At 43.1% G+C, this 25,421-nt stretch overlaps 1 protein-coding gene and 1 long non-coding RNA gene across 2 annotated transcripts; one reads left to right on the top strand and one right to left on the bottom strand.

Annotated features, from left to right (window-relative positions):
- The first annotated feature begins 3,798 nt into the window (after window positions 1-3,798).
- cntnap1 (contactin associated protein 1) lies at window positions 3,799-19,804 on the top strand. The gene is made up of 24 exons (XM_053443913.1): window positions 3,799-3,859; window positions 8,459-8,560; window positions 9,480-9,673; window positions 9,955-10,108; window positions 10,456-10,659; window positions 11,031-11,215; window positions 11,307-11,456; window positions 11,562-11,823; window positions 12,189-12,338; window positions 12,426-12,600; window positions 12,910-13,016; window positions 13,142-13,264; window positions 13,611-13,814; window positions 14,236-14,392; window positions 14,472-14,599; window positions 14,673-14,846; window positions 14,938-15,156; window positions 15,250-15,489; window positions 15,573-15,812; window positions 15,918-16,045; window positions 16,438-16,531; window positions 16,620-16,850; window positions 16,945-16,989; window positions 19,595-19,804. Exons 1-24 carry the CDS (start codon window positions 3,799-3,801, stop codon window positions 19,792-19,794), a joined length of 3,927 nt encoding a protein of 1,308 aa, XP_053299888.1. The 3' UTR covers window positions 19,795-19,804.
- LOC128458873 (uncharacterized) lies at window positions 9,560-22,351 on the bottom strand. Its single transcript, XR_008342068.1, has 4 exons — window positions 22,209-22,351; window positions 20,820-20,937; window positions 20,662-20,728; window positions 9,560-9,683 (listed from the first exon to the last, which is right to left on the bottom strand). It is a non-coding gene; the product is annotated as an uncharacterized LOC128458873 (long non-coding RNA).
- Window positions 22,352-25,421: the final 3,070 nt, after the last annotated feature.

Genomic DNA, 25,421 nt, shown 5'->3' with positions numbered 1-25,421 from the left:
TGCCAAGCTAAGCTAGCCAGCTGCTGGGTCAGACACAAGAGTGGTATCGATTTTTTAGATTTCATAGAATGCTGAACTATTCATTCATCCTAAAATACTCATCCAAAGCCACTATCACTTGATGATCTAAACATTTTACTTCACCCCCGATCTGTGTCCTAAACTGAGTTGGTTGGTGAGTCCACTGGGATCTTTGAGTGGTCGAACAGGTTGCAGCAGCTGTCCTGGACACCGATTGAGCTCACACTGGGGGGGACGCTGCAGAGGTCGGATACCCCGCCTGTGCCTCCCCCGCTGGGCTTCTTTTCAGCTGGGATTGGCCCTCGCCAGCAGGAGGTATGGACACCTAAGAGCAAGCTGTTTTAACAGGCCTTTACAGCAGCTCGTCCCCCGAGGGACACTGGGTTCCCTTAGGTGTTGGCCGATATAAACACCTGTCCTTGATTCCGGATAGAACACGATCTTGCTGAATTCTCAACTTCTTATGATGCACATTTTCAAACCCGCAACCGTCAGCAGAACTAGTTTGTGTTTTGTGTTGGTAATATCTGCTACACAAAAAGAGGCCAGTGCTCATCACGCACACCTGAACATCCATCTTCATGACAGGTTGCACTCACCCATGATGACAGATCAGCAAAACTATCATGTGGAAACATCTGGGCTTGAGTCATGACTTGACCCATGTTTATGCGTAGGCCTGTGTTTGTGTGCCCATGGTTGTGGGTTTTGATGGTGCATGTCTACTTGTGAGAACTGTGTGTGTCTGTGTGTGTGTGTGTTTTCAGGCTTATACTCTCAGCACATGTCCAATGCAGCATACGGTGGCACCCCTATGGAAAATACACACAGTGCTAATGGGGGTAGACCAAAGTACAATCTGATACAAAAAAAAAAGATCCCTGTGAGAAAGTAGGCCACCATGAGCCTCCACCTGTTGTTTGTCTGGCACGTGTGTGTGTGTGTGTGTTTTTTAAGAAATTTGACAGAGACAGGGTGAGAATGACCTTTACGGCATGTGTCTTTTTGTGTTCAAGTTAGTTGAAAGTGGAACAAAAAAAAGGTGTGAAGGAAAATATATATCTGTGCACAATCTTACAGCTTTATCTGTTTAACTGATGAAGATGATGTGACATATTGACCTTTCTGACTCGATTATTTGCTCATTCATTCATAATGTATTTCAGGGTTTAATGTGTTTTTGGAGCTTGCATTGTAAAGTTAAGGTGAGGAATAGATTGTGGGGGAGATATGCACAACATCCCATCAGTCATATCACTCAGGCTGCCATGACGTTAATGTGATCAGATTCAAGTCTGAGCTTCATCTGACATCTAGTGGTCAGTTGCAGTACGACAACAGGCTTCACCCTGCAAATTATACACTTCATATGAAATAATGAATGAAAACACATTGCTTAAATGTGAAAAAAATAACTCTTAGCATTAACATTTGATCAAATTTAAATGTATTTATTTACCCAATTATTGCTGAATATTTCAATATATGATCTTATTTAAAAAAAAAGTGATATGTGATATACTACTACTACTGCTTTAATAATATTATTAAAGGCTGCTTTACAGAACAGAGAAAAAGGAAAAAAGTTATTATATATAAACAGCAACAATAATAAAAGTATTATTTATTAAAAATGATAACAATTTCACTCATACAACCCAAAGTAATAGTTAACTAAATTTGGCGTGTTGTACCACATTATTTCTTATTTTTGCTTATTTCAAATACATTTTATAAATATTATCTATATATTTATTTTTTATGCAGTTTTAAAATAATCATCTTTTGTTGTATAGAAGTGGCATTGTTCCAAACCGCTGGCATACAAAAACCGAAGGATTAAAGTATTACATTGAGATGGTGCCAAAAAATCTAAATGTGAGTGAGGTTGTTTTTAAGCTTGAATCACATTTGCTGGAAATGATGTCCTGGATTGCTCTTGTCCTATTAATCAGTTTATCACTGAGCCTGTGTGTTGTTTTATCCAGATGAGTAGTTTAACCCAGAACTGGATTGTATTAGGTCTCCATGGTTACTATAAGGTCAAATGTAAAAGGTCAGGGGCAGGGAGACAGATGGCAATCCAGCCTAATAACAATCCCCACAGTTATAAACAAGGTGCAGATGTGTGGGAGGGAGAGCGTCTGTGTTTTATCGTGTGCCATGAACCGTGCACCAAGTACCATGTGCTGCGTAGGTTAAAGCGCTTCCACTCTGACGCTCTCTCAGAGTTTCACAGAGAAACGACATGAACGCAATATAAAATCTTTAGTTTCTCTCTCTCATTCATAAAAGAGTGTATGTAAAACTTGATGCTGTGTTGTGGTGAAGCTGTTGAACATAAAAAAAACATAACAAAATAAAGAGAAACCATTGCAGAAGTGTTAGATAATTATACACCTGTAAAGGCCACTGTGAGTTTAGGCCTCAATCTTGAGTGTTGATGATTAGTGCAAAATATCAATATGACAATCTCTCAGGAACACAAAACAAGAAATGTATGTTTCTGCTTTGATTCACAACATAATTTTACCTGTACCTATACTTCTGCAGTACAGACCACCTCTGCAGCCCTTTCTCCTCGCCGATTCCATGTCCTACTTTATTCTCCCATGTTGTTTTCCTCTGTTTGCCATTGTCTCCTGTTTGCAGTATTCAATGGAATTCCAGGAGGAAAACCAGTGGCAGGGAGCTTACAAACGGACAATCTGATTTGATTGAAAACATGGTAAATCCCACACTGGCCCCCGGGCATTCAATCTCACATCATCGCTGACACACTGACGTCCCATAAACCCAATTCCTAATCCCAAAGCCTTTTTATGTTGTGGTCAATGTGCCACCCTTTGCCACAAATCCCCCACTGCCTCAGTTTTACCCCGCCTCCATCCCCCTTGTGTGTGTGTGTGTGTGTGTGTGCAGGGATGAGACTGGTGTAGGCACAGCTGGCATCCTCATCCTGTAACCTGTTCTGCTCTGGACGTCATTGTGAGAGCACTGGTTTGAACTGTGTACCTGGACAAGGTCAGACGCTCGGCCAGCTGAGCTGCGCATTCTGCTCTGCTGTGACTGCCGTTCTCTGTGGTTCTGCTGCTGATAGAGGATACTAAGGACTCCTGATCTATTTTGGGGGATAAGTTAAGATCTGCTTCCTGGAGGGAATGACTTTGTGAAGACCCCTTCCTGGAGCAAGGGCAGCCATGAGAACTGTACCAGAGGAGGATATATAGGAGATGCCAGCGAAGAAGAGGAGAGGAATATCCTAAATATGTTTGTCCACTAACAACCCAGGAAGATTGTTGTTGCTGACTTTATTTGGAATCTGCACACCACCTCAAAAGATTCTTACTTTTCTGGGGGAAAAACAACCAATCTGCAGCGGATGTGAAAAGTTTTTTTTTCTTCTTCCTCTCATCCAGTATCCTGTGCAACAAAATCCTTCACTCCCACCTGTCCCTGTGTACGAGCTCTCAGCCAGACGTAGCCCTATATGCTAGATTATACCACGGAGGTGCCACACCGGCGCACGACAGACGTGTGAATCCAACTGTTTCAAGAAATATAAAGGCAAGATTTGCGCGTTCTCGCCGCAGCATCAGCACCAGCAGCATCCGATGCGCGTCCCCGCCCCGGTGGAGGCTGCCCGAGATCCCGGGAAGAGGAGTTGGAGCTGCGCGAGTTAAAGTTGGGCCAAAAGGGGGGCGAGAGGATGCTGCGGAACAACCTACGGCCTCATTAACTGTCGCATATGCGGAGAAACGTGTCCATAAGTCAAGGATGACTTGCAAAATATTGAGCATATGCCTCTTGTTTTTGGGTTTTCAACATTGCTCCACACGTAAGTCCCGTGAAACAGTCATTATTCATGTGTGTTATTCCTATGTTATTCCTATTTCAACGTATATAGACATGCATTCTGGTCAGATTATTCAGCCTGTGATCGTATATGGTTGAGGAAAAAGTTGCATTCGGTATAATAAGTGGGAAATAACACTGGAGGGCGAAATGTATCCTGGGGGTGTTGGGATGTTTGAAGGGCAACACACGCTGCGATCAAACCGGGCATGGTCTTCAAGCACACATCATTCAATGGCACTGTTCGCTTTGGATGTTGAAATCGTATTAAAGCGTTATCGGAGCGGGATCACCCGGAAAAGTGCAGGAGCGAACCGCGTCGCTCCTGCGGACAGTGCGCACCATGCTGCCATTTGCGCCGCTCTGCACTCTCTGCATTGCAGTGCTTTCTGTGAGCCGGCGTGCAAGTTTCTGCACCGCGCGCCTTCAAACTCCCCGCAGCCCCACGGTGTCATTTCTTTCGAATGTGATCATCTCCACGTTGCAGTGATAGTGCGTGTTACTGTTGTGGGGGATGCCAAAAACACATTTTCAAAGTGACAATCGGGCGTGCAGGGCACCGCGTCCTGACCGGGACCAGCCCACTGCAGTACTTTTTTTTGGAGGGGGGGGGGGGGGGACTGTCCGCATCACCTGTCCACGGAGCCCCGCATCCTGCACACGAAGCGCGTGGCAGAAATCATTGAAACCCGATGCAGCAGTCTTGTGGTGGATTTCGAGGTGGGAGCTGTGTTTGGGGGGTAAAAGGTGCAATCTAACCTAACACGTTCCATGCATACCGATGAGCTCCAGGTGATGTCGGTGTCAGGATGACCTCAGAAGATGCGTGACTCATTAGTTTAGACTTCTATGAGGATCAGAGATGAGGGGTGGGGCATCATGTGACTTCTGGATAGTTTTGATTGTCAGATTCTCGATGGTGTGAATTGCACACGTCACTTAACCCTGAGGATCGATAGGCCAGGGAACCTGACCTGTGTTTTAGGGAAGCAAAAGTTGAACAGTTTGGGCTCTGGCTGTTTATATAAATGGATTAATATTACTTTATGTAGGATAATTCTCCTTTCTGGATTATATATTTTAAGCTGTTGTAAGGACTGCTTTTTATTTAATATATATAATTACTGTTATATATAATACTATATATAATATATAGTTGTTAATATGATCACTACTTCTGCTGCTTTCTAGAAGCTCTGTCAGAGATTTCTGGGAAGTGATCTGTAGAGGTTTGAAATGTATATAACTGCATGCACTCAAGTAGGGGTTTGAATCCTCATTAGATCACACCACTAAGTTGAGGCCTGTGGGAACTGCTTGTGAGAGATGCTTGCTGATGCTTATGTATATATATATATATATATATATACATACATACATACATACACACTGTATGATTGTGCACAAAAGAGCAATGTCAGTTGAAAAAGAAGCCTCAAGTCCCAGAGCACTGTGACCCAGCATGGGGTGGGGCTCAGATCCACTCACAATAAGTAGTGTGTGTGTGCTTGTGCAGCGTGTGTTGCGTATGAATAAATCTCAAGTTCATGCCTTGTTCCTTCTGTCATGGTGAGCAGGCAGGAGGGGACTGACTGGATTGATACCATGAGAATGAGGGGAGTGTTATTCTGAGCAGCGCCATTAGCATGCTGCTGTTTGAGATCCAAATTTAAGCCTGATTGTGATATGCTGTATAGTTTGGATTTTATTCCTGGGCAGTGCACCACCCGCCGCGGTGCACTGCCAAGGGTATGAATAATTTAATGAAATCCCCTCGATAGAGCATGCTATATTTCACTTCCCATATGTTCTGTTGCAGTGTACTTTTTTTTAAACATTATTTTTGGTGCATTCAGCTGAACTGCACGCATGCAGGGATGGTGTCACAATCCTTTGGAGCTACGCGTCATAGGCATGTGACAGCCGGAGAAGGCGCCCCCCTCTGCATACTGTATGCAACCCGCAGTACTGATGTGTCAGCCCAGACAGACCAGCCTACACATACAGCAGACTGATGATTCAGCAGAAGTGATGCCCCGCACAGCCACACTGTTCCCCCACAGCTCCTTAATGATAAATGGAGAGAGAGGTTTCTCTGTGTGGCGCAGAGAAGGGAGGGGTAGGAGGCTGGATCACCAGTAGAGGGGTTAAAAGGATGCTCTGTGCGCACACTTCAGGTACAATTTGGCGACTGTAACATGACAACGCCCACTTGGGGAGAGAGAGGCACAGGGTTTAAAAGAGAGGAAAGAAGTAAAAAATAGCCCTATGATGGGGAAAGAGAATGTGAGGATGCAGGGAGCATAAAAAAGAACGGATGGTTTTCGGAGTTTGGATGGAGATAAAAAAGAGAGAGAGGAGTCAGAGTGAGGGGAAAGGAAGAGAGACGATGAAAAGGTGGGGGTGCAGAGTGCGTGACAGACTTACCATAAGGAGGAGCCGAGGAGCCGGTTAGCCTGAGGTAACCTGCTGCAGTCTAGGATGGAGCTGCTCTTCACATTGAAAGTCAGATGGCTCCCCATTTAATCAAAACAAATTAATTCATTTGAAGCTATTAGTAGCAAAATATGCTGCCAGATATTTTTTCGTTTAAATGGCCGTTTGAGCAGCGGATCACATGAGGAGGCACCGCAGTGCACTGATGGAATGATGCAGCATGACATCCGGTATTGATCAGCAGCGTTATCCCAGGGTGTATGAAGAAGACGCTGAGACCGGGACAGAAAGTCAAGGTCAAATTTCACCTGCTCAGCAGCTTTCTTCCATCTTAGTGCCCCGCAGGTCCTTGAATGAAATGTGACAAAACTCGTGCCTACCGTGCTCACTCGCTTTTTTCCAGATGAAGTAGGAAATGGTGTACTATTGCTGTATAATGGCTTATGAAAACATACAGTATGTATGTTTCATGAGACATTTAAAGTAGAGCAAGGCAGTGGATGGAAGCTTTCTACTTCCCCATTCATTGTAAGGATCAGCTCTGATCGCCTAGACTCCTTCTCCTCTGCAAAGATACTTAAAATTTAATGCCATGCTGTGCTGTAGCTTTCCTTTTCATTTTGCTCCATGTGGGAAGAAAAGGTCATCCAAACATGCCTGAGGCGTGACACAGTCATATGTCCGAGGAGGCGAGGACGATCATTCTGATTGAACTGACAGTTCTTTTATAAAGGAATGGGAGGAGGCCTCAGAGAGGAAGGCCACCAGGGCATGGGCCAACAAAGCAAAGGACAGCACAGGCATGGCTATTTCCAGTTGAGTTTGGCTGCAGGGGTGTCCAGGTGCTGGCTGTGTGGAATATGCTCACAGCTCTTGGATTAGCTGGAAGGGAGAGGAGGAAGGGGGGGGGCTAATGGGTTGGACAAGGCAGGGGAAAGAGCTTCTTGTTAGGAGGAGTTGTGCCAGAAGTCAGGAGAAGATGGGCAGCGAGTTCATCACTGCCGAGTGCCGACGCTACAACTGGATTCAGAGTGGAAACATCCAAGGGATGCTACTTGACGACATTTTCTCAAAGTAAAAGCATTGGACAGTCGCTGAGAATTTCAACATTTCATTGTATCTAATAGCAGTTTGCATCAAACATTTCCTTTTTTTAAGCCACCTGTGCTCCATGGACCCTGCTATTTTAGCAACAGAAATTACAGCTCCCAGCGTTTGGAGAGTTATATACAGATAAAAGAGAAGGCTCAGCCTGGAGCTGCTTTCATTTACCTAATTACTATATTTTTGTTGATCCTCAACAAAACCAAATCCATCTAAATTTGAGCCTTTCTATTTAAAATCTCTTGGGGGGGATTAAAGAGCAAACTTCAGCATTAAAATGAGGGAGTGTTTCTCTTGCGGCTAGAGGTGAGGCCTTTGTGCGCTTGTCTGCAGGAGAATTAGGGTTTTAATAGCTGTGAGCTTACAGATGAGCTTCAGTAAACGGGTGATGGTCCCATCAGTCTCATGACCAAATACAGAATAACAACTCCTCACGACACAGCTGCAGTCTCAGCTCGACTTTGACTTTCCTACCCATGATACTCAGGAACCTTTTCAATAAATTACACAGACTGATTCAGACGTGCAAGCACTGACAGGTGGATACAAAATGAAAACAACTGAGCAGACTTTCCGAAACTTGGTTGAAGGCTGTGGTATGGGTCAGGGAAGAACCCATTCAATTTTGGATCAGTGGTAGCAGCAGGAATTTTCTGGTATATGGAATTTGGTGCAGCTTGATTGAATGTACTGACTGTTGGGCCTTGACGGAGGTATGCGCTCTACTGATTGCCATTAGGCTGTTCAGTGTCAATCTCTTACCTCATTATCTGGGCACTTTAACCAGTAAAAAAGCCTCAAATTGTTTTTTGCTACGCTTTTAATTAAATTGGATTGATCTGGTTAAATTTGAATTTTATGTCTAACAGAACAAGTAACCTCTAATTAAACTCCTAATGGTGTTTTCTTATCAGGCTGTGCAGCAGCACAGCCTTTCTCACTTGGAACGCTTTCATTATGAAAGCCAGTTGTGAACGCTGCATTATGAGAAGACCCTTTTAATAACTCCTGACCTTCACTTCTTCTTTGATTGTCTCTGCAGGAGAATGTGTCGATCCACTGATCTCCGGGCTCTATGCCTCCTCCTTTCTGGCCTCCTCCAGATATAACTTTCTGTACTCAGCCAATTTTGCCAAACTGTATGGTAAGTCCTCACTTGTCGAGTTCATTCATTTCACGTCTTTTACCTTGGGCAGACATTATACCAGGAAAAGGAAGGAAGTGTAGCAATAACATTAATGAACCATTGCAGTATGTAATACCAGGTTCATGGTACTGGAACGTTATTTGATACACTTGTTTTTGAATAATATTAAACTTGCAACTTCTGTATGGAACACTTGGTGAGTCATTAATAGGGTTGAGCAATAAAACAATATCAATAATTATCACAATATAATTTTGTTTAAATTTTGTTTCGATACCACAAAAGTACGATATATGTTGAAATATTGATCCGTCTAAGATTTGTAAAAAATGTTGTTGTCTATCAAGTGTTCTTAAAGAAGAGTTCAAAACCACAACTTTCACTTAGAGTGGGAAATGGGTCTTCAAACATAAAAGAAAAAATAATGTGAAATCAATTGTGATAATTCCTGATATCAGTTGATTTCTTTGGCCATATTGCCCAGCCCTGGCCCTAAAACTTGTTGAGCATCATACAAACACATCAAAGTGTGTTCATAGGTCCCTGGAGAACTGTTAGTCTGTTAACACCAGAGACTACAAGTGTGAAAACACAAACAACCTGGAGGTGAGTGAACTCACCAGACCTCTGCAGCATTCTCTCATTTCTGCTTGGGGTTGAGAGTTTGGGTCTAAATTAAGCACAACATGAACCGTTGGGTGTTAAGCTGCATTTTCTTTTTAATTATATTACTCTTAAGTGCTTGTCCGGTTCCAGTTTTACCTGCTCATTAGCTGAATCCACTCCAAGTTAACTCAAGGTAAAAAATGGCTGCAATAAGTTCAGTTAATGTCACATTTGGTTTGCTCAGGATTTCATGGCCATCAAATTGTATCCATCAGCCTGGAATCAAGCTCTCCTCTTTCTCCTCCTCCAGGCAGCAGCGGCTGGTCGCCATCCCCCAGGGACCGGCAGCCATGGCTGCAGGTTGACCTGGGCAGGAAGTACCGATTGATAGCCGTCGCCACCCAGGGGGTCTTCAACTCGTACGACTGGGTCACCAAGTACTCACTGCTGTACGGAGACCGACCGGATTCCTGGACACCGTACATCATGAACGGAGGGAACTCTGTGGGTTTCACTAAGCCAGAATGGTTGTGGGTGGGATGGGTCCAGGATTAACTAGTCAAACATAATCTTTATAGTTGAATCTACATTCATTGGGTGTCCCATGACAGTTATTGTCACTGCGTGGCTTACACACACAGGCAGCACAGCCTATTATCTCCCTCTACACTGACAAAGCTTATCTCATCATCAGTTCATCTCAAGTCGCTTAATAAGTGTGTGAACACCACTGCAGTGACTCAGTAAATCTCTCTTCTCTTTTTCCCCGTGTCATCTGTTTGCAGACGATGCCTGGAAACTGGAATTATTATCAGGTGAAGAGGAATGTCTTCCATTACGCATTTACCGCTAAACACATCCGTCTGCTGCCTCTGGCGTGGAACACAGAGAACGGAGGAAAGATCGGCGTGAGGCTGGAGCTGTTCGGCTGCCCATATGGTAAAAATGACTGACAGTGATACACTCCTGCTGAATTCAGATCTTGGGACATTAAAAAAATCCCAGTGATTAATCATAGTTGACAATATGCTGCTACACCCACATGTCAAATGAGGCTCAGTAAGTTCCAGGGTAAAACATTCCACAGAGCCTGGTCACCTGAATCATAATCTAGCTAAATTGTGCAAGGATTATTTTAGATAATTGCTAAAAGCTTGTAAAATGCGACATAAGCATACATATAAACTCGTAATCCTAATACTTAAAACAATATGAGCAATATTTGACATCTGTGGTTATTTAGCGCATCTTGAATATATCTTTGAAAATGTTCCCCCTTGTTTCAGATTCCTACGTACTACAGTACAATGGGGATGAATCGGTGGGGTACTTGTACCCAGGGAAGAGGTCCCGCACGTTGCACGACCACATCGCCATCAACTTCAAGACTCTGGAGCAGGACGGTCTGCTGTTGCACAGCGAGGGGATTCAGGGAGACCTGTTCACCCTGGAGCTGAAGAGAGGTCGTCTCTACCTGCACATCAGCCTCGGTACGGCCCCGCTCGCTATGTCTGAGCAATTGAGAAATGTTTTCCAGTGTTTTGGGCAGGCTTTGTGGACAGGAAATGAAAGAGAGAGAGATAAATTCCCAGACTAGACGGATCTGGTCTGCCCTTCATTTTCTAAGCCACACAGGGGACACACTTAAAGTTAGAATTTATGTTAGGGACTTTTGGATAAAGGAAAGAATGGCCTGTTTGACAATGGCATCAATCTTGGAAAGAGTCAGGCTTCTCTCAATCCAAAAATCTATATTGCTGGCTATGTGGTTGGCTGGAGTCCTGCAGTATTTTCTCTCACTATTACGTTTGGTTACTTGGAGCTGCTCTAAGCATTTGTTTCTTAACCCTATGTTTTCTAGGAAGCAGTGTTGTGCACGAAGTAAGTGGTCGAACGACACTGACCGCTGGCAGCCTCCTTGATAACCTCCACTGGCACTACGTCACCATCAAGCGCTATGGCAGACAGGTGAACTTCACAGTGGACAGTCAGACAGTAACAGCCATCTGTAATGGAGAGTTCACCCACCTGGATCTGGATACAAAGGTAACTCAGCATCAATTCATTATACTGATAATAATTATGAAATATGGATTCTGTGCTAATGAGAGTAACTGACTGTGTTAATACCGCTTAGCTGTATGTAGGCGGCGTAATAGAGCAGAACCTGCCTCACCTCCCCACCACACCAAATTTCCGGGGCTGCCTGGAGAACGTCTTCATTAATAACATCAACATCATTGACAAGGCCAAGAGAGAAGAAGAGGACATCCAAATACCACGAAAGGTCGATCTTTACACACCATAACTTGACCTGCTACATGGTCCCAACAGAATCACGACCGATGGAAATGTTTTCACCAAAATCAATGATTTTCCTTCTTGCCCTCAGAAAAAGATGCACTTTGCCTGCCGCGACATTCTCCTCAAACCGATGACCTTTGCCGGGCCCAACAACTTCCTGCAGGTGCCGGGCTTCTTCCGGAGGCCTCGCATGTTCGTAAAGTTCAAGTTCCGCTCCTGGGACTACACGGGGCTGCTCATGTTCACACGCTTCGCTGATGACCTGGGTGCCCTTGAACTGGGTCTGAGTGAGGGGCAGATCAACGTCACCATATTCCAGCCAGGAAAGAAGAAACTCCAGTTTGCTGCAGGTAGCGATGTGGAGTCCAGTCAGATTTGACAGAAAAGGTTTTGGAACATTGATAGAGTCATAGGCTTTGTGAAACACGATTTTTCCATTTTCAAAAGGCCTGTGTGCAATGAGATATATTTTGTTTTTGAAAGAAAGAGTCCTCGATTTCAGATTTCCTGCTTTGCCAACATGCACCGTTTTAGCATTCGCAGAAATTCAAAGCCTGGTAGACCCGCCATGCCTCGATAAGTTTGATGGGCAATGATTGGACGAACCTGTTTTAGGACACGGTTTGGTGGACAACCATTGCAAGATTAATGTTGTATATTGTGCATGTCTCTCAAAGAAGAACCACTGCATGACAAGCCTTTCCTCCATCTCTAGGATACCGGCTAAATGATGGTTACTGGCATACAGTGGATCTGGCCGCCAGGGACAACTTAATGACCCTGACCATTGATGAGGAGGAGGGCTCTCCACTGAGGATCACCAACCCTTTCACAATTCGGACTGGGGACCGCTACTTTTTTGGAGGTGTGATGTCCACCAGATCATATGCTTTCAATAATATATCATTCTCCAAATCTATAGACTTACATTCCTTTGCTTTACTGCACTCAGGTTGTCCAAAGACCAATAATACAATAAGGAAGTGTGAGACCAAGCTAAACCGCTTCCATGGCTGCATGCAGCACATCTTCATAGACAACGAACAGCTGGATATTGATATTGTTCTGCAAAGACAGTGGGGGCGCTATGCTGAGCTGCTGCTGGGAACATGTGGCATCACTGACAGGTAGGGAACACTTCTTAACTCAGAGTACCTTCCTACAGCGTGGCAAGCATGACTAAAAGATGCATATGAAAAAAAATACAGCAGGGCAAGAAGCCAAATACTGTGTTCCTACAGAAACACATTATTGTTATATTGTATTTATCGAGTAGTCAGGATTCATCACGTGAAAGTACGTTTCTACTTATAAACAGTGTCCTTTAACAAGAAATATAAATATTTGAAAAAAGAATGTGGACGCAAGAAAGAAATATAATATATTTTTAGAAATATAAAAAGACTTCTCACTATAAATATCTGTTCTGTCCACAGATGTACTCCAAATCCATGTGAGCATGAAGGCAGATGCATCCAGTCCTGGGATGATTTCATTTGCCTCTGTGAGAACACAGGCTACAAAGGAGAAGTGTGTCACATGTGTAAGTGCCGGCCGCTCATCGTACCATTGATATATAACCATTTCTTCACAGTTAATTACACCCGATCCGTGAAATGTTTCTCTCCCTAATAATAACAAATTGAAAATCTCCCTCTCCTCAAACAGCTGTTTATAAAGAGTCGTGCGAGGCCTACAGGCTCAGCGGCAAGTATTGGTCTGGAAACTACACCATCGATCCTGATCTCAGTGGACCGCTGAAGCCATTTGAGGTGTACTGCAAAATGAACTGTAAGCAAGAGCTGTCCCTAGATAAAATACAGCTTCACAGCAATGTATTCAGTATGAGCCAGAACGTCCGTGGGTTATAAATTAAAAGTTGGAAAGCCAGATGTCAGGTTATAATGTCGCTGCAATGAGGAATGTGTGCAGGAGTGTCAAGGGAAATTAAAAAAACGAGGCATCAAACAAGAAAGGTCCAGTTGTTTCTGTCTGTGTGTGTATATTAGAATATAAAGAAAAGTCAATCTCTGTTTCTGAGGTAGTGCTTAAGCTTTTTGACATTCTTAACCAAGATTCAATAGCTTTTCCTTCTTTTAAGTTTTCATTCTTCCCACCTGTTCTTCATTGTGGACAGTTTATAAATCCTGGACGGTGATCATGCACGACCGAGTGGATGGTACCAAGGTTTCTGGGAGTTCCATAGATCGGCCGTACATAGGAAATGTCAACTACTGGAATGCCTCCTGGGACGAAGTGACTGCCCTGGCCAACACCTCCCTGTACTGTGAGCAGTGGATCGACTACTCCTGCTACAAGTCCCGTCTTCTCAACACCCCCGGTAAGTTGGTCTATTACCTCCGCCAGAGGTGAGGTTTTCACCCCTTGTTGGCTGAACAGATTCCCACAAAACTTTGTGGGAGGATGGGACATGGGCCAAGAATGAATAAATAATAAATGTTGGGATGGTAGATTCAGGATTTCTCTTTTCAGTTTCTTTAACAATATGATATTTTGTTTTACATTTGCACAGATTTTCCGGGGAACAGTTAATGAGTCTGAATGAAAAAAGAATCAGGCATATTTATGGGACTAATATGTCTGTGCAATTTGGTGCAGCTTGATTGAATTTAAGGGGACTGCTGGGCCTTTGTGGAGGTCTATGCGCTCTACTGAGTGCTGTTCTATTTGTGTTAGTAGTGAATTACAAAGAAGAAACGACACTTGAATGACACACTAACACAATTATCTTTTAAAAATAGATGGAAGACCTTTTGGTTACTGGATCGGTCGCAACAACGTGAGTCACTATTACTGGGGTGGGACATTCAGAGAGGTCCAAAAGTGTGGATGTGCCATCAACCAAACGTGCATCGACTCCAAGTTTCAATGCAACTGTGATGCTGACTATAGACAATGGTGAGATACGGACACATTAAGCAGGTTTATTCTGTATCTGTGACTCTGATGTTTTAACGTCCTCACTGTGTCTCCGCAGGTACTCAGACAAGGGCTACCTGGACTTCAGGGACCATCTGCCTGTGAGGAGAGTGGTGGTCGGGGACACCAACAGGACAGGATCCAAAGCACAGTTCACAGTTGGGCCCCTCCGCTGCCATGGGGACAGTGAGTTTAAATTCAGTGTTGTTGGAGGGTTGGTGGTTGTATTTCTTTATACGTATTTTAATGTCTTCCCTAGGAAACATCTGGAATACCATCTCCTTCACCAAGCCCACCTACATCACCTTCCCTACGTTCAAGCCTGGATCCAGCGTTGACATCTCCTTCCACTTCAAAACCTATCGTGACCACTGTGTCTTCTTGGAGAACTCTGACGAACACCTTCGAAACTTTATACGGATCGAGCTCAACAGTGAGTCGACGCACCTGTTAGCAGGAAACGGGTCTCCTCACACAGCCAAAATCATTCTTTCTTTCTCACTTTAACCACTTTCCTTTTCCAGCCACCCAAAACCTTGCATTCGTGTTCATGGTTGGCGACGGCATCCTTAACGTGACCCTGAACTCCCCGATTGGACTCAATGACAACGAGTGGCACTTTGTTCAGGCTGAGCTCAATGTGAAGCTGGCCAGGATCAAGGTTGATTATCAACCATGGGCTGTGAAACGTTTCCCAGGCCAGACCTTCATCACCATGAAGTTTACCCATCCTCTCTTAGTAGGTAAGTGAATTTGGAAGCTTTTTGAAGATTGAATTAGTCCCCTAAACTTTGATTGAAAAGGGATAATCACTGATATGAGTATTCTTTGATTAGGTTCAGCCAACCGCACCCAGAGACCGTTCCTGGGCTGTCTTCGAGGGTTACGGATGAACGGTGTTCCTCTGGATCTAGAGGGCAAAGTAAACGAAGAACAGGGTATAAGGAGGAACTGTACAGGACAGTGTCTCAATGCCACCATACCATGTCGAAACTGTGGACAGTGTATTGAGGGTTACGCGTCTTACACTTGTGACTGTAACAACACAGCCTTCGATGGTTTCTACTGCCATAAAGGTGAGTTCAGACACCTTCCTCTCATGTGCATCCATGCCTTGATACGGATGCAGATCTGTAACTCTGCAATAATCTCTTTTAAGACATCGGAGCCTTCTTTGAGCTCGGCTCATGGTTGAGTTACAACATCCGAAAGAAGCCTATAACGGACGAGGCAGCGTGGGCCAACTGGATCGACCCGCACTACGACAACTTCAGCCTCGGCTACAACGACACAGCGGATGACATCGAGTTCAGCTTCAGCACCGTCCACACGCCAGCGGTCCTGCTCTACATCAGCTCCTTCGTTCAGGACTACATTGCTATCATCCTAAAGACAGACGGTAGGAGAGACTCAGATAAAACAGAAGTGTATTTCTGATGTAATAAGTAAGTTATTCAGGAGAAGAATGTGTTGTTGATGCATTATGTTGTGTCTCTCCCTACAGGCAGTGTAGATCTGAGGTATAGGCTGGGGCTCATAACACACAAGTACCAGCTGACTCACCGAAACCTGGCAGACGGATACCCCCACTACGTTAACCTAACCAGACACAACCGAACGATCAAAACACAGGTCGGCGTTCTCACTGCTGTTTCTGTATGAACATGATCTGCACTTCATGTTGAATCATATTCAATGTCTAGAAAATAAACGCACAGTTGTGCACCTGTCTACCAAATACATTGTTTCATTAAATTACAGGAAAGCTTTGATGCAAGAATTGAAACAAGAATAGTAATTCGAAAATGTGATATGAGAGTTGGATGATAGGTTGTTTATCTAGACATCACCTACTTCCTACCAAATATCTAGAATGAAATGCAGACAGATTTCTACAGCTGTTTGTGTGATTGCTCACCTACAAATATACACTTTTGTCAATAGTTTTGTTTTTTGATATATGGCCTTTTTACATGACTTTCCTGTAACGATGGAGTATATGACTTACTGTACTTTGCCCACAGGTGGATTACATGGAGCCCATAGTTGAAAAGATAACCGTAGTGGAGGACGCCAGGTTTGATTCTCCAAAGTCCATGTTCCTGGGCAGAGTGATGGGTAATGACCCTACTTGACATGTAGTGTATTCATCTTGTATCGTTAAAGTAGAAAATCTTATTGAACCCTTTTGTGTCCGCTCGTCCAGAGGTTGGTGACATCGACTATGAGATACAGAGGCATAATTCTCCAGGCTTCATAGGTTGCATCTCCGGGGTGAGGTACAACGTCTACGCCCCTTTAAAGGCCTTCTTCCGCCCCAATGAAACCGACCCTCCAGTGACGACACAAGGCTATGTCTCTGAGTCCAACTGTGGCGCCTTCCCTCCTGTCCTGGGTTATGTACCATGGGAGGCAGACCCCTGGTTTACCAGCATAGGTGAGTTAATATCTATGGAATCATTATTCATAAAACCATGAAGAGAATAGTATTTTCTGTATTTTCTATATTATCTATATCTCTTTTCTTTCAGAGTATTTTTATATCCACGATGACCTAGGCCTGTTTTGGTTAACAGGTAAGATTCCATTTTACCATGTACTCTGATGATACACTCTCCTTATTCAGACATTATCCAGTCAAATGCTGCATGTCTACCTCGTGGAGTCCAGTAATGTGACATTTAGCAGCTAATCCAGTTTATTCTGGAGCACTGCTCCTCTCCCCTCATTTCTGTTTCACTCACTGTCCCAGATGACACAAATCAGACGTTTGAAATTCTCGTTCCCTCTTTTCCTAAAATCCTCTAATCCTAAATCAGAACTGGGTTGTCGGCTTCCAACGTGGGCTTTTAAGTGTTTATTCAAGCATCTGACAGCGGTCTCAATTTATTACATGTGGCACAAAAAAGCTTAAAAAAAGAAACATTTCTAATGCTAATGTTATGCCACTGAAAATTATAATTGATTCCATTCAGGTGAAGTCAGACTTTTTTTTTTAATGTAAGCTACTTATTTGTGTACCTTTTTGCCTTTGATATAACTATGTGAGCTAATAATAGAGATGGTCACATCCATTATCTTTTGTTATTGTGCTATTATTCTGGTGATAACGGAAATGAGGCTTAATATGGACATATTGTCACCTTTTTTACAGCAGGATTCCCAATTATATTTATTTATCTTTAATCTCTATCTTTTCTTTGTATTTTTCTATTTTATTATTATATTAGAATACAGTATATTATTATGTATATTTTGTATATTTCTTATATTTGTTTACCATACATAATTTACAAGGAGTAAATTTCCTTTATCAGTAATATACACATTTCTAGAGGTATATTTCAACGAGATTGAAGTAAATCTAATTTGACAGTCTGCAGTGAAAAGTTAAAAATGTTTATATGTTAACACATAAATTCAGATTTATATTGCACCAGCTTAATCAATGGTACTTACTCTATCATTATAGATGACAATATGTCCATACACACTGATGCTATGAATCACTTTGATAAGACACATTTTACCTATAGATTTCTATAAAACCTCAATATTCAATATATATCTTCATGTTTTTAAACCCAGACAAATCACCATATCTTATTACAAGGGGACACGTAGAGTGCTGGGACCAGATGAACGCTCGGCAGCGCAGTGTGACTTATGAAGGAGAAAATGAGAGCAGGTCCACCCGATGAGCAGGAGACTGGAGTTTCAGGATTAAAGTGCGGCACAGACACAGTCCCTGTCTGAGACCTTTACTGGATCAGCTATATTTAGTCTGCATGCGGGCCCAGCTTACTGTTCATGATTGATGCATGCTCCAGCTTAATAGATCATTCGGCTTCAGAGATATTATGCTAATGCAGGACATCAGCGTGTCATTAAAGATTAGAGCGGTATTCAGGCATCAGGACAATGGTCCAGTGTTGATATAGTCCTCATGATGAAATGGTTATGACTGAGAAACCGAACCTATTTATAAAACTTTATTTGGCCTTTGACAATATCATATTAAATAATGGTGTAAACACCTACCTAGGGTAGAAGCCTTTGACAGCATTGGTAGAAAGGTTACAAAAACACTGGGATATTTTGCAGGTCTATTACACTCTGACTGGTAAACAAGCACAAACGCCTTCAGGCTATTTAATGTCTCCCGTTCACCTGAATCGTGTCTTTGGACTGCGAGAGAAAACAAAAGCAAATGCCAGGGGCGACGCTGAGAAAGAACGAGGGGCTGAGGGCGGAATCTTTAGCTGTGGGGCGCTGGCTCGAGCCGCTAAGCAATCCTGTTGCAAGCGGGAACAAGTGCAGATGTGAGCGCCAGAGCTCAGGTACAGGTGGGCTGTCGAATAAGAGACCGCAATACAAATCCAGGACTCATGTTGGACACTAATTTGACCTTCGACCATTCACTTTAGTAGCATCACAAGGGTTTATCATCTATATGTCATGCCATAAGCCTATGTACGCATTTGCCATAAACATGCTGGATTACTGCAATTCCGACCCAGGACAAAAAAGATCCCTCCAGTTCCCAGAAATCTCCATTTGCAGCCTGCCTCTTACAGACACTCCTTGGTTTATGAAGGTCTTAATGGGCCGGCTCTGCAGTATATATCAGATAATGCTCTCCATTTACAAAGCCAGCAGACCTCTTAGATCACAAGGCACCAATATCCTTCATTTCCTGAAAGCCTGCTCTGAATCCCTGTGCACCAACAACATTGAATAGCTGGCCTGCCGATCTTAGATCTGCACCCTGATAGAGTTAGTGTCTTATGATTATGTATTTCCTTTGGTTTTTAGGATCATTATTTACCTTCATTTGACAGGCGGTGTAGAGAAAGACAAGACACGTGGATAGAGGGAGGGATATAAGACACAACAGATGTCCTTCAGTCAGGAGTCTTACTGTGAATACATCTGATTTGACAATTCTTTGTGCAATGTGGACTCAATTCAGAGAAGTGAATACTTTCTTAGTTCTTGGGGTTATTATATCGTCCTTATAGATAATGCAAGGCCTAAATTCGCCCGTACCACTTTGGCTGATATAGTAACTGCACAGCAGTAGAGCTCCAATCAAACAGAGCCCACCCCCCTCATCAGTTTTCGGCTCTCTCCCTCATTGTTTCGCAGATTTACTGTGACTGTGCTATTTTTATCTTTCAGTCATCGTCATTCTGGCGCTGCTGCTGCTCTTCGCTGGCCTGTACAGCATCTATGTGTACACGTATCAGCAGAAGGGCAGCTACCTCACCAACGAACCCAAGAACCTGGAGTCTCCCAGCAGCTCCAGGCCGCTGACCGACACCCTGCGGAGGGAGAAGAAACACTTCCCGGAAATTGACGAGGAGTTCAGGAGTGACTAGCATCACAGGACCTGTGGGGCAGCGGGTAGGGTTTGACTGGGGGTGGGGGGGTAGGGTGGGGTCGATCCGAGGGAAATAGCACATACAAGAACCACGTATACCTGTGTTAATTTTTCAAATTTTATTTTATTTATTTTTCTTTGTTCCATTCCCCGGTTGATTGGAATCTGATGCCTGGTGCTCTTTATGTATTTTTGGTCAGTTCTAGTTTTGCTGGGTTCAAAGTTAAATCAAGCCCGAAATGAAGTGGCTCATGTGAGCAAGCGTGATCTGCAGTATCCACAATAGCTTTTTCAGATCGGGTTCAGATCAGACACTGTGGGAAAAATGGATTTTAAGGGACGTTTATTTACAGTTTCGAACATCAGTTTGAAGTCATTCAGGTTTTTACGGATCGCTTTCTTTTCCGAGCCATTTCTGAGACCGGTCAAAACCACCGATATCTTGCAGCGCAGATTTATTGCTATCTATAAATCACCTTCGGATGACAATCTCTCATTGAGCCATTTTTGACACTGTTGCTCATAATCCGGCTGGGGAACGAGCTCAGGTCATCATCTGAGAGCTGGTGCACTAAACCAGCATGTCAAAAAAAAACAATACAAAAACAACTAATCCAAATCAACTAAAACATTGTTATTGAACAATAACAACAAACCGAGGAGACAGCAAACCGACAAGCATGGAGCTTTGAGATGTTTAGCATTGAGATCATACGTATAAAGATTGTAAAAGGTGTATACGCTTCTATTTGTTGTATTGCAGCCTATAACAGTGCATTACCTATACTGAATGGCACATGTGAAGCAGTTTCAGACTTGCCATAGTGTCAGTAGATAGCAGCTTAGCCGATCAAAGTATACTCACCTTCTCGGACACAGGGCCTCGGATATGAGTGAAGATACTGCTTCAGATGTGATGGGCTGTTGGTGTACTGCAGACAACGGAACAAAAGTCAGTGGGACGAGGCTCACCGGGGGACACAGCGACCCTCAATATCCAAGTCTTCACTCTTTCTGTCTTACTTGGTGGTCTTATCGCGGGTCAATCTGCCAGTAGCTCGTTGCTACAGAGCATTGGACGTCAAAAGGATCAAGTCTTCTCTCAAACCCTTTTCAGCCTCTTTCAGGTAACAGCTGCTCCCTGTTGCCGGGCGGAGAAGGATCCACCCAAACACACACTTTAAAACATATGTACAGAGGACCACACAGATGTAAATGCTAATCTATCACTTCTTACTCACACTGCTTGAATATTTTTAGCAAAATGCTGCACGACAGTGGCCGGCTGCTTGTTTAGCTGCTTTCAGTGGAAAGTCCAAACTCTTCTTATCGTCCAAATCAAATTTTCTTCTCTGCTATGATGAATTTTCATTTGACGTGTGGTGCAACAGAAGCTTAGTGCTATCATCACTCACTGCAGCTCAACTTACATGCAAATGCACTATTGTGTATGCGAAGAAAAAAAAAAAGGAATACCTTTGCAACATATCAGCTGTGTATACGTAGAGCAATGATGTTAACGTCGCTTGTTTGTTTTGCAGATGCACATTAGCACATAGGATGTTACGAGTCTATATGTGAATCTATGAATATTAATGTGTCAAGCGACTTTTTTTATTCCTACGGTTTATACCAAACATGGTGAATTCAGATGAAGGGAGGTATTTGAATGTAAATCCTTTGACTCTGTAATGTACGAGCAGACGGTGAGGCTGCTTTAGCACTGAAAGTAAAGCTCAGGATAAAGAAAGTACAGTACTTGTTCTCTGCAGGAACTAACACTCCTCAAAGACACTCGGTTGGTTTTATTCTGTTGCAGACGAGCGGGGCTGTGCTAAATAAAAAATAATAATAATTGTACAGCGACAGGATGTACAGCTGATAATGTATGAAAATGTACACATAGATTTGGAATTCCCAGGCTATATTTTTGGAGAATGTGCTGTGAGAAAGACGAATGGCCACGAGGAGTGAGAGATAGAGTGAAAATGTTTTGTCTTCTGATCGATGCAAAGAAACGTTTGTGGGTTGTTGTTTTTTTGTTATATGGACAATCGCCGGTCATAAGTTCATACCCGGTGCAAAGCCAAACCAACAAACGTGGCTAAAACACGCTTAGTCGCCTATTAGGTAAGAGCCAACTCATGTATTCTGTAAATGTATTCACTTCACTGTATTCACTGGTAAACGGCGTATAAACATTCAGCTTATATCGGTGTTACTTCATTGCAACTCACTTGGTAATCCATGCGTGGTCCCTGGAGCGTGTGTGTGTGTGTGTGTGTGTGACTGACTGAGTGTGTAGGTGTTTGTGCATTGTGTCCACCAAGATACACCTAACTGAAGTCACAGTGACTCGTCCAAACAACAACAACAACAACAAATGTGCACTGATGCCAACCAACCACTTACTGTAGTGCACCAACAGTACTAGATATAGCTCAGCGTGGCTCCTCCGTGTTCAGGTATGGGACGTCTGTTGTGTGAGATTTCAAACACAGAGGGTCTTTGCTGAGACGTGCAGAGCCTGCTTCCTCATAATGGAGGCAAGGGTGTGGGTGAAAGTGGAGATAAAATGGCCAGTAGAGGGAGCACACCAGCAGGAAGTTGTTGGCTCAAACAGGGTGTCTGCAGAATCCTTAAAAAGATATTAAAAAGGCCATCTATTGAGTACTATCTTATGCTTCATTGAGTTTCAAATTGGACAAAGATTAGCATCAGGAAATAATGATACAAAATTATACACTATATTCAAAGTGGCATAAAGTTAAATTAGGCTTAGTTAAAAAAGTAATGATTTGCATGTCACTTTTAATGCTATAAAATTCTAGTACCTATAAAACGAACACTAATTGACACTAATAAATCAGCAGATACCGGTTCACAGTGATATCATGTGTGAGTGAGGAGAGAGGGCAGGTTCGATTCCTCTGCACGGTCAAACTGAATCCTTCTGCAGCGAGTACCAGAAACAATGACTACAGTTGTGTTTGTGATCACACTGACATTTAGGAGTTTTTCTGTTCTGCAGTGCGCTCGATTTTAGTTTTGTAAAAACTCTCACTGTAAATGACCATGACTGTGTAAATCAAGGCAAAGCCAAACTGTCACCTAAATAAAAGAAGCTTGAAGGAAACTGCTCGTGTGTTTTTGCTTTGTTTGTTTGTCACCAGGATGACGCAAAGATTTCTGAACGGATTTCCATGAAACTTTGTTCAACATAGTGTGAGTGAGATAAGCAAGTTCACTACTCTCATGAACTAGTTCAAAGTTCAGCTCATACAAGTAAACATGAATAGTTCACGTTCATAGTTCACCATTTAAATTCTGAACTAGTTCATAGTTCAGTTCATTTCAAAGTTTTAAGGTGGAAAGTGAGAATGAAAGACTTAACTTGTTAAAGAAAACCTTATCCATCACTACCCCTTACCTTTACTGTCGGAATGTTTATCAGACAGTGTGTAAAAATCACTCAGATAATAATAAGGTGCATCGGATCTCGGATGTAGTTGCTGAGTCTGCGTCTCTGCTTTCTCTTGCCATCTGTATATGAGACCGAGAGCTGTTGTGTTGCAGGTATGGCCTGCCCCTTTAAGAAAAGGTTGTAGTGTGTGACGTAGTGCATCTGGGTATTGTGGGAAAATACGCTAAAAGTGTGTTTATAAGGAGAAGTGACGGAGCAACTAGAGGTGATACGAGTGTTGCTCCTGCTTTATATCCGAGAAATAAAGTGGCCGCATTCCAGGTAAGGAAACATCTCCTCCTCCTTCGGTCCGGACGGCTGGTTACCGACCAGACAGCGAGCCAAGACAGGGGCGGCTCCTGGTACAGGCGACATAGGAGACTGATTTATCATGACGTGACACATGCAATGTAAAACAATACATTAACGTCACACCATCATCCTCTAACCCCGGGGACGCACCGGAGGTAGAAGCGCTGCGAAAAGCGGTCCTCCTCCTTTCCTCGCCCATGGTAAATACTTTGGCTGTTCAAAGCTGTTCAAACCGGGAAGCGCCGCGGCCACACCCAAACCCACACAAGCACATAATCTCCTGTGGGGGTGTGGCGGCTATAGGCTTGCTTAGGTCAGTCGCCTGTGAAGACCAGCATCATTTACCCCTGAACCAGCGAGGAGAAATGATGATGATGACAAATTAAATATCAAAAAATTTAATGTAAAATTAAATATATATATTTTTTAATTAAATTAATTAAATATCTAATAAATGTAATTAAATTAAATGAAAAAAACAAAAAACTGCGCGTGCACATCCTGTGCAGAAGCCCATTGTGAACATCCTGCGCCTGCGCAGAAGCCCATTGGATACATCCTGCAGAAGCCCACTGCGCACATCCTATGCAGAAGCCCATTGCGCAGGAATTGCGCAGGAATTTTTTCTTTTCTTTTAAAATTTTTTTTTTTTTCTGTTTTTATTTTTAATTAATTTAAATTTACATACTGAACGATATAAAACAGTCAATAGGGGAAATCCTGCCAATTTTAAGGATTCAGTGTATTGCCATGAGTGGGGTTTGAACCCAGGTACCTTATGTTAGGGAACTATCACTCTACAGAGTAGGCCACACAACCTGCTGATTGTCATTAGGAACTAAGCTCACTAAGAACCTTGTCTTCGGACGCCTCCATGTGATGTCCTGAGGCTGCCCCCTGCTGGCTGCTGGGTTCCTCTGCTGCTCTAGCTTGGTTTGTGCAGCTTGTGATTAACTAAAGTTGTCCATAAAATAAAATCTCTAATATCCTTCAAGGGCAATTTGTTATACATCCAGCAATCAGTGCACGAAAAAAATAAACCAATACATACAATGTAAATAAAACACAATATAAAAACCCTATAGACTAAGTAACAGGGGAAAAATGAATTGATAAGTCAGAAAATTACCCGTCCACTATTTAGATATTCTCGAAACATTTCATTCTACTTTTAATTTCCTGTTGTGTTTCTAATAATTATTAATGTTGGTGACATTTCCTTGATAAATGGGTGGAGGTTTTATTACCTCTGCTAAGGAGGTTATGTTTTCATCTCTGATTTGTCAGTCAACAGGTTTATGTAATAAACTACTGGACCAATAACCACACAACTTGGCAGAAGGAAGCTGCATGGATCAGAGATGAATCTATACAGCTCTGTTGAGCTCTACTGAGTGCCAATCTAGTGAATGAATCTGGAATCTTCTCTCAAAAAACATTTCCCCCCCACAGGGTATGAAGTGTGAAGCTAATGAGGTGTTTTATAAAGATGTGAAAACGTCAGACCAAGTGAATCCACTTTATTTCAGCAAGAACAGAAAAAAAAGAAGGGAGTTTCATTTCACCTCACAACAGTTCCTCATAGTAGCATGATGCATATGAAGAGATGTATAAAAACCTACTCATTTTGGCAGCATAGTAGGGACATTTGCTGATGTCACCACCCGTGGCTCCGTGGACAGGCTAGCCAACATCTAAAACATCCTCCTGGATGTCTCCCTGTGTGAACAGTCAGGCGGCGGCTCGCACACAATTTGCGCTTCCGCCTCAGGTGTGTCCCTGACGTACACGCTGCGGTGATAGACTGCGGTTAAAGTCAAAGATGAATCAAAAAAAGATAAAATGATCAG

The sequence above is a fragment of the Pleuronectes platessa genome, chromosome 16 (assembly GCF_947347685.1).
Source record: "Pleuronectes platessa chromosome 16, fPlePla1.1, whole genome shotgun sequence".
Lineage (NCBI taxonomy): Eukaryota > Metazoa > Chordata > Actinopteri > Pleuronectiformes > Pleuronectidae > Pleuronectes > Pleuronectes platessa.
This window is presented reverse-complemented; position numbering and strand designations above follow the sequence as displayed.

Coding starts and splice junctions, on each gene's coding strand:
- cntnap1 (XM_053443913.1), top strand. CDS start 3,799: ATGACTTGCAAAATATTGAGCATATGCCTCTTGTTTTTGGGTTTTCAA. Junction 13,017..13,141: donor AGGAGAAGTGTGTCACATGT/GTAAGTGCCGGC, acceptor CTCCTCAAACAG/CTGTTTATAAAGAGTCGTGC. Junction 16,851..16,944: donor CCCCTGGTTTACCAGCATAG/GTGAGTTAATAT, acceptor CTTTTCTTTCAG/AGTATTTTTATATCCACGAT.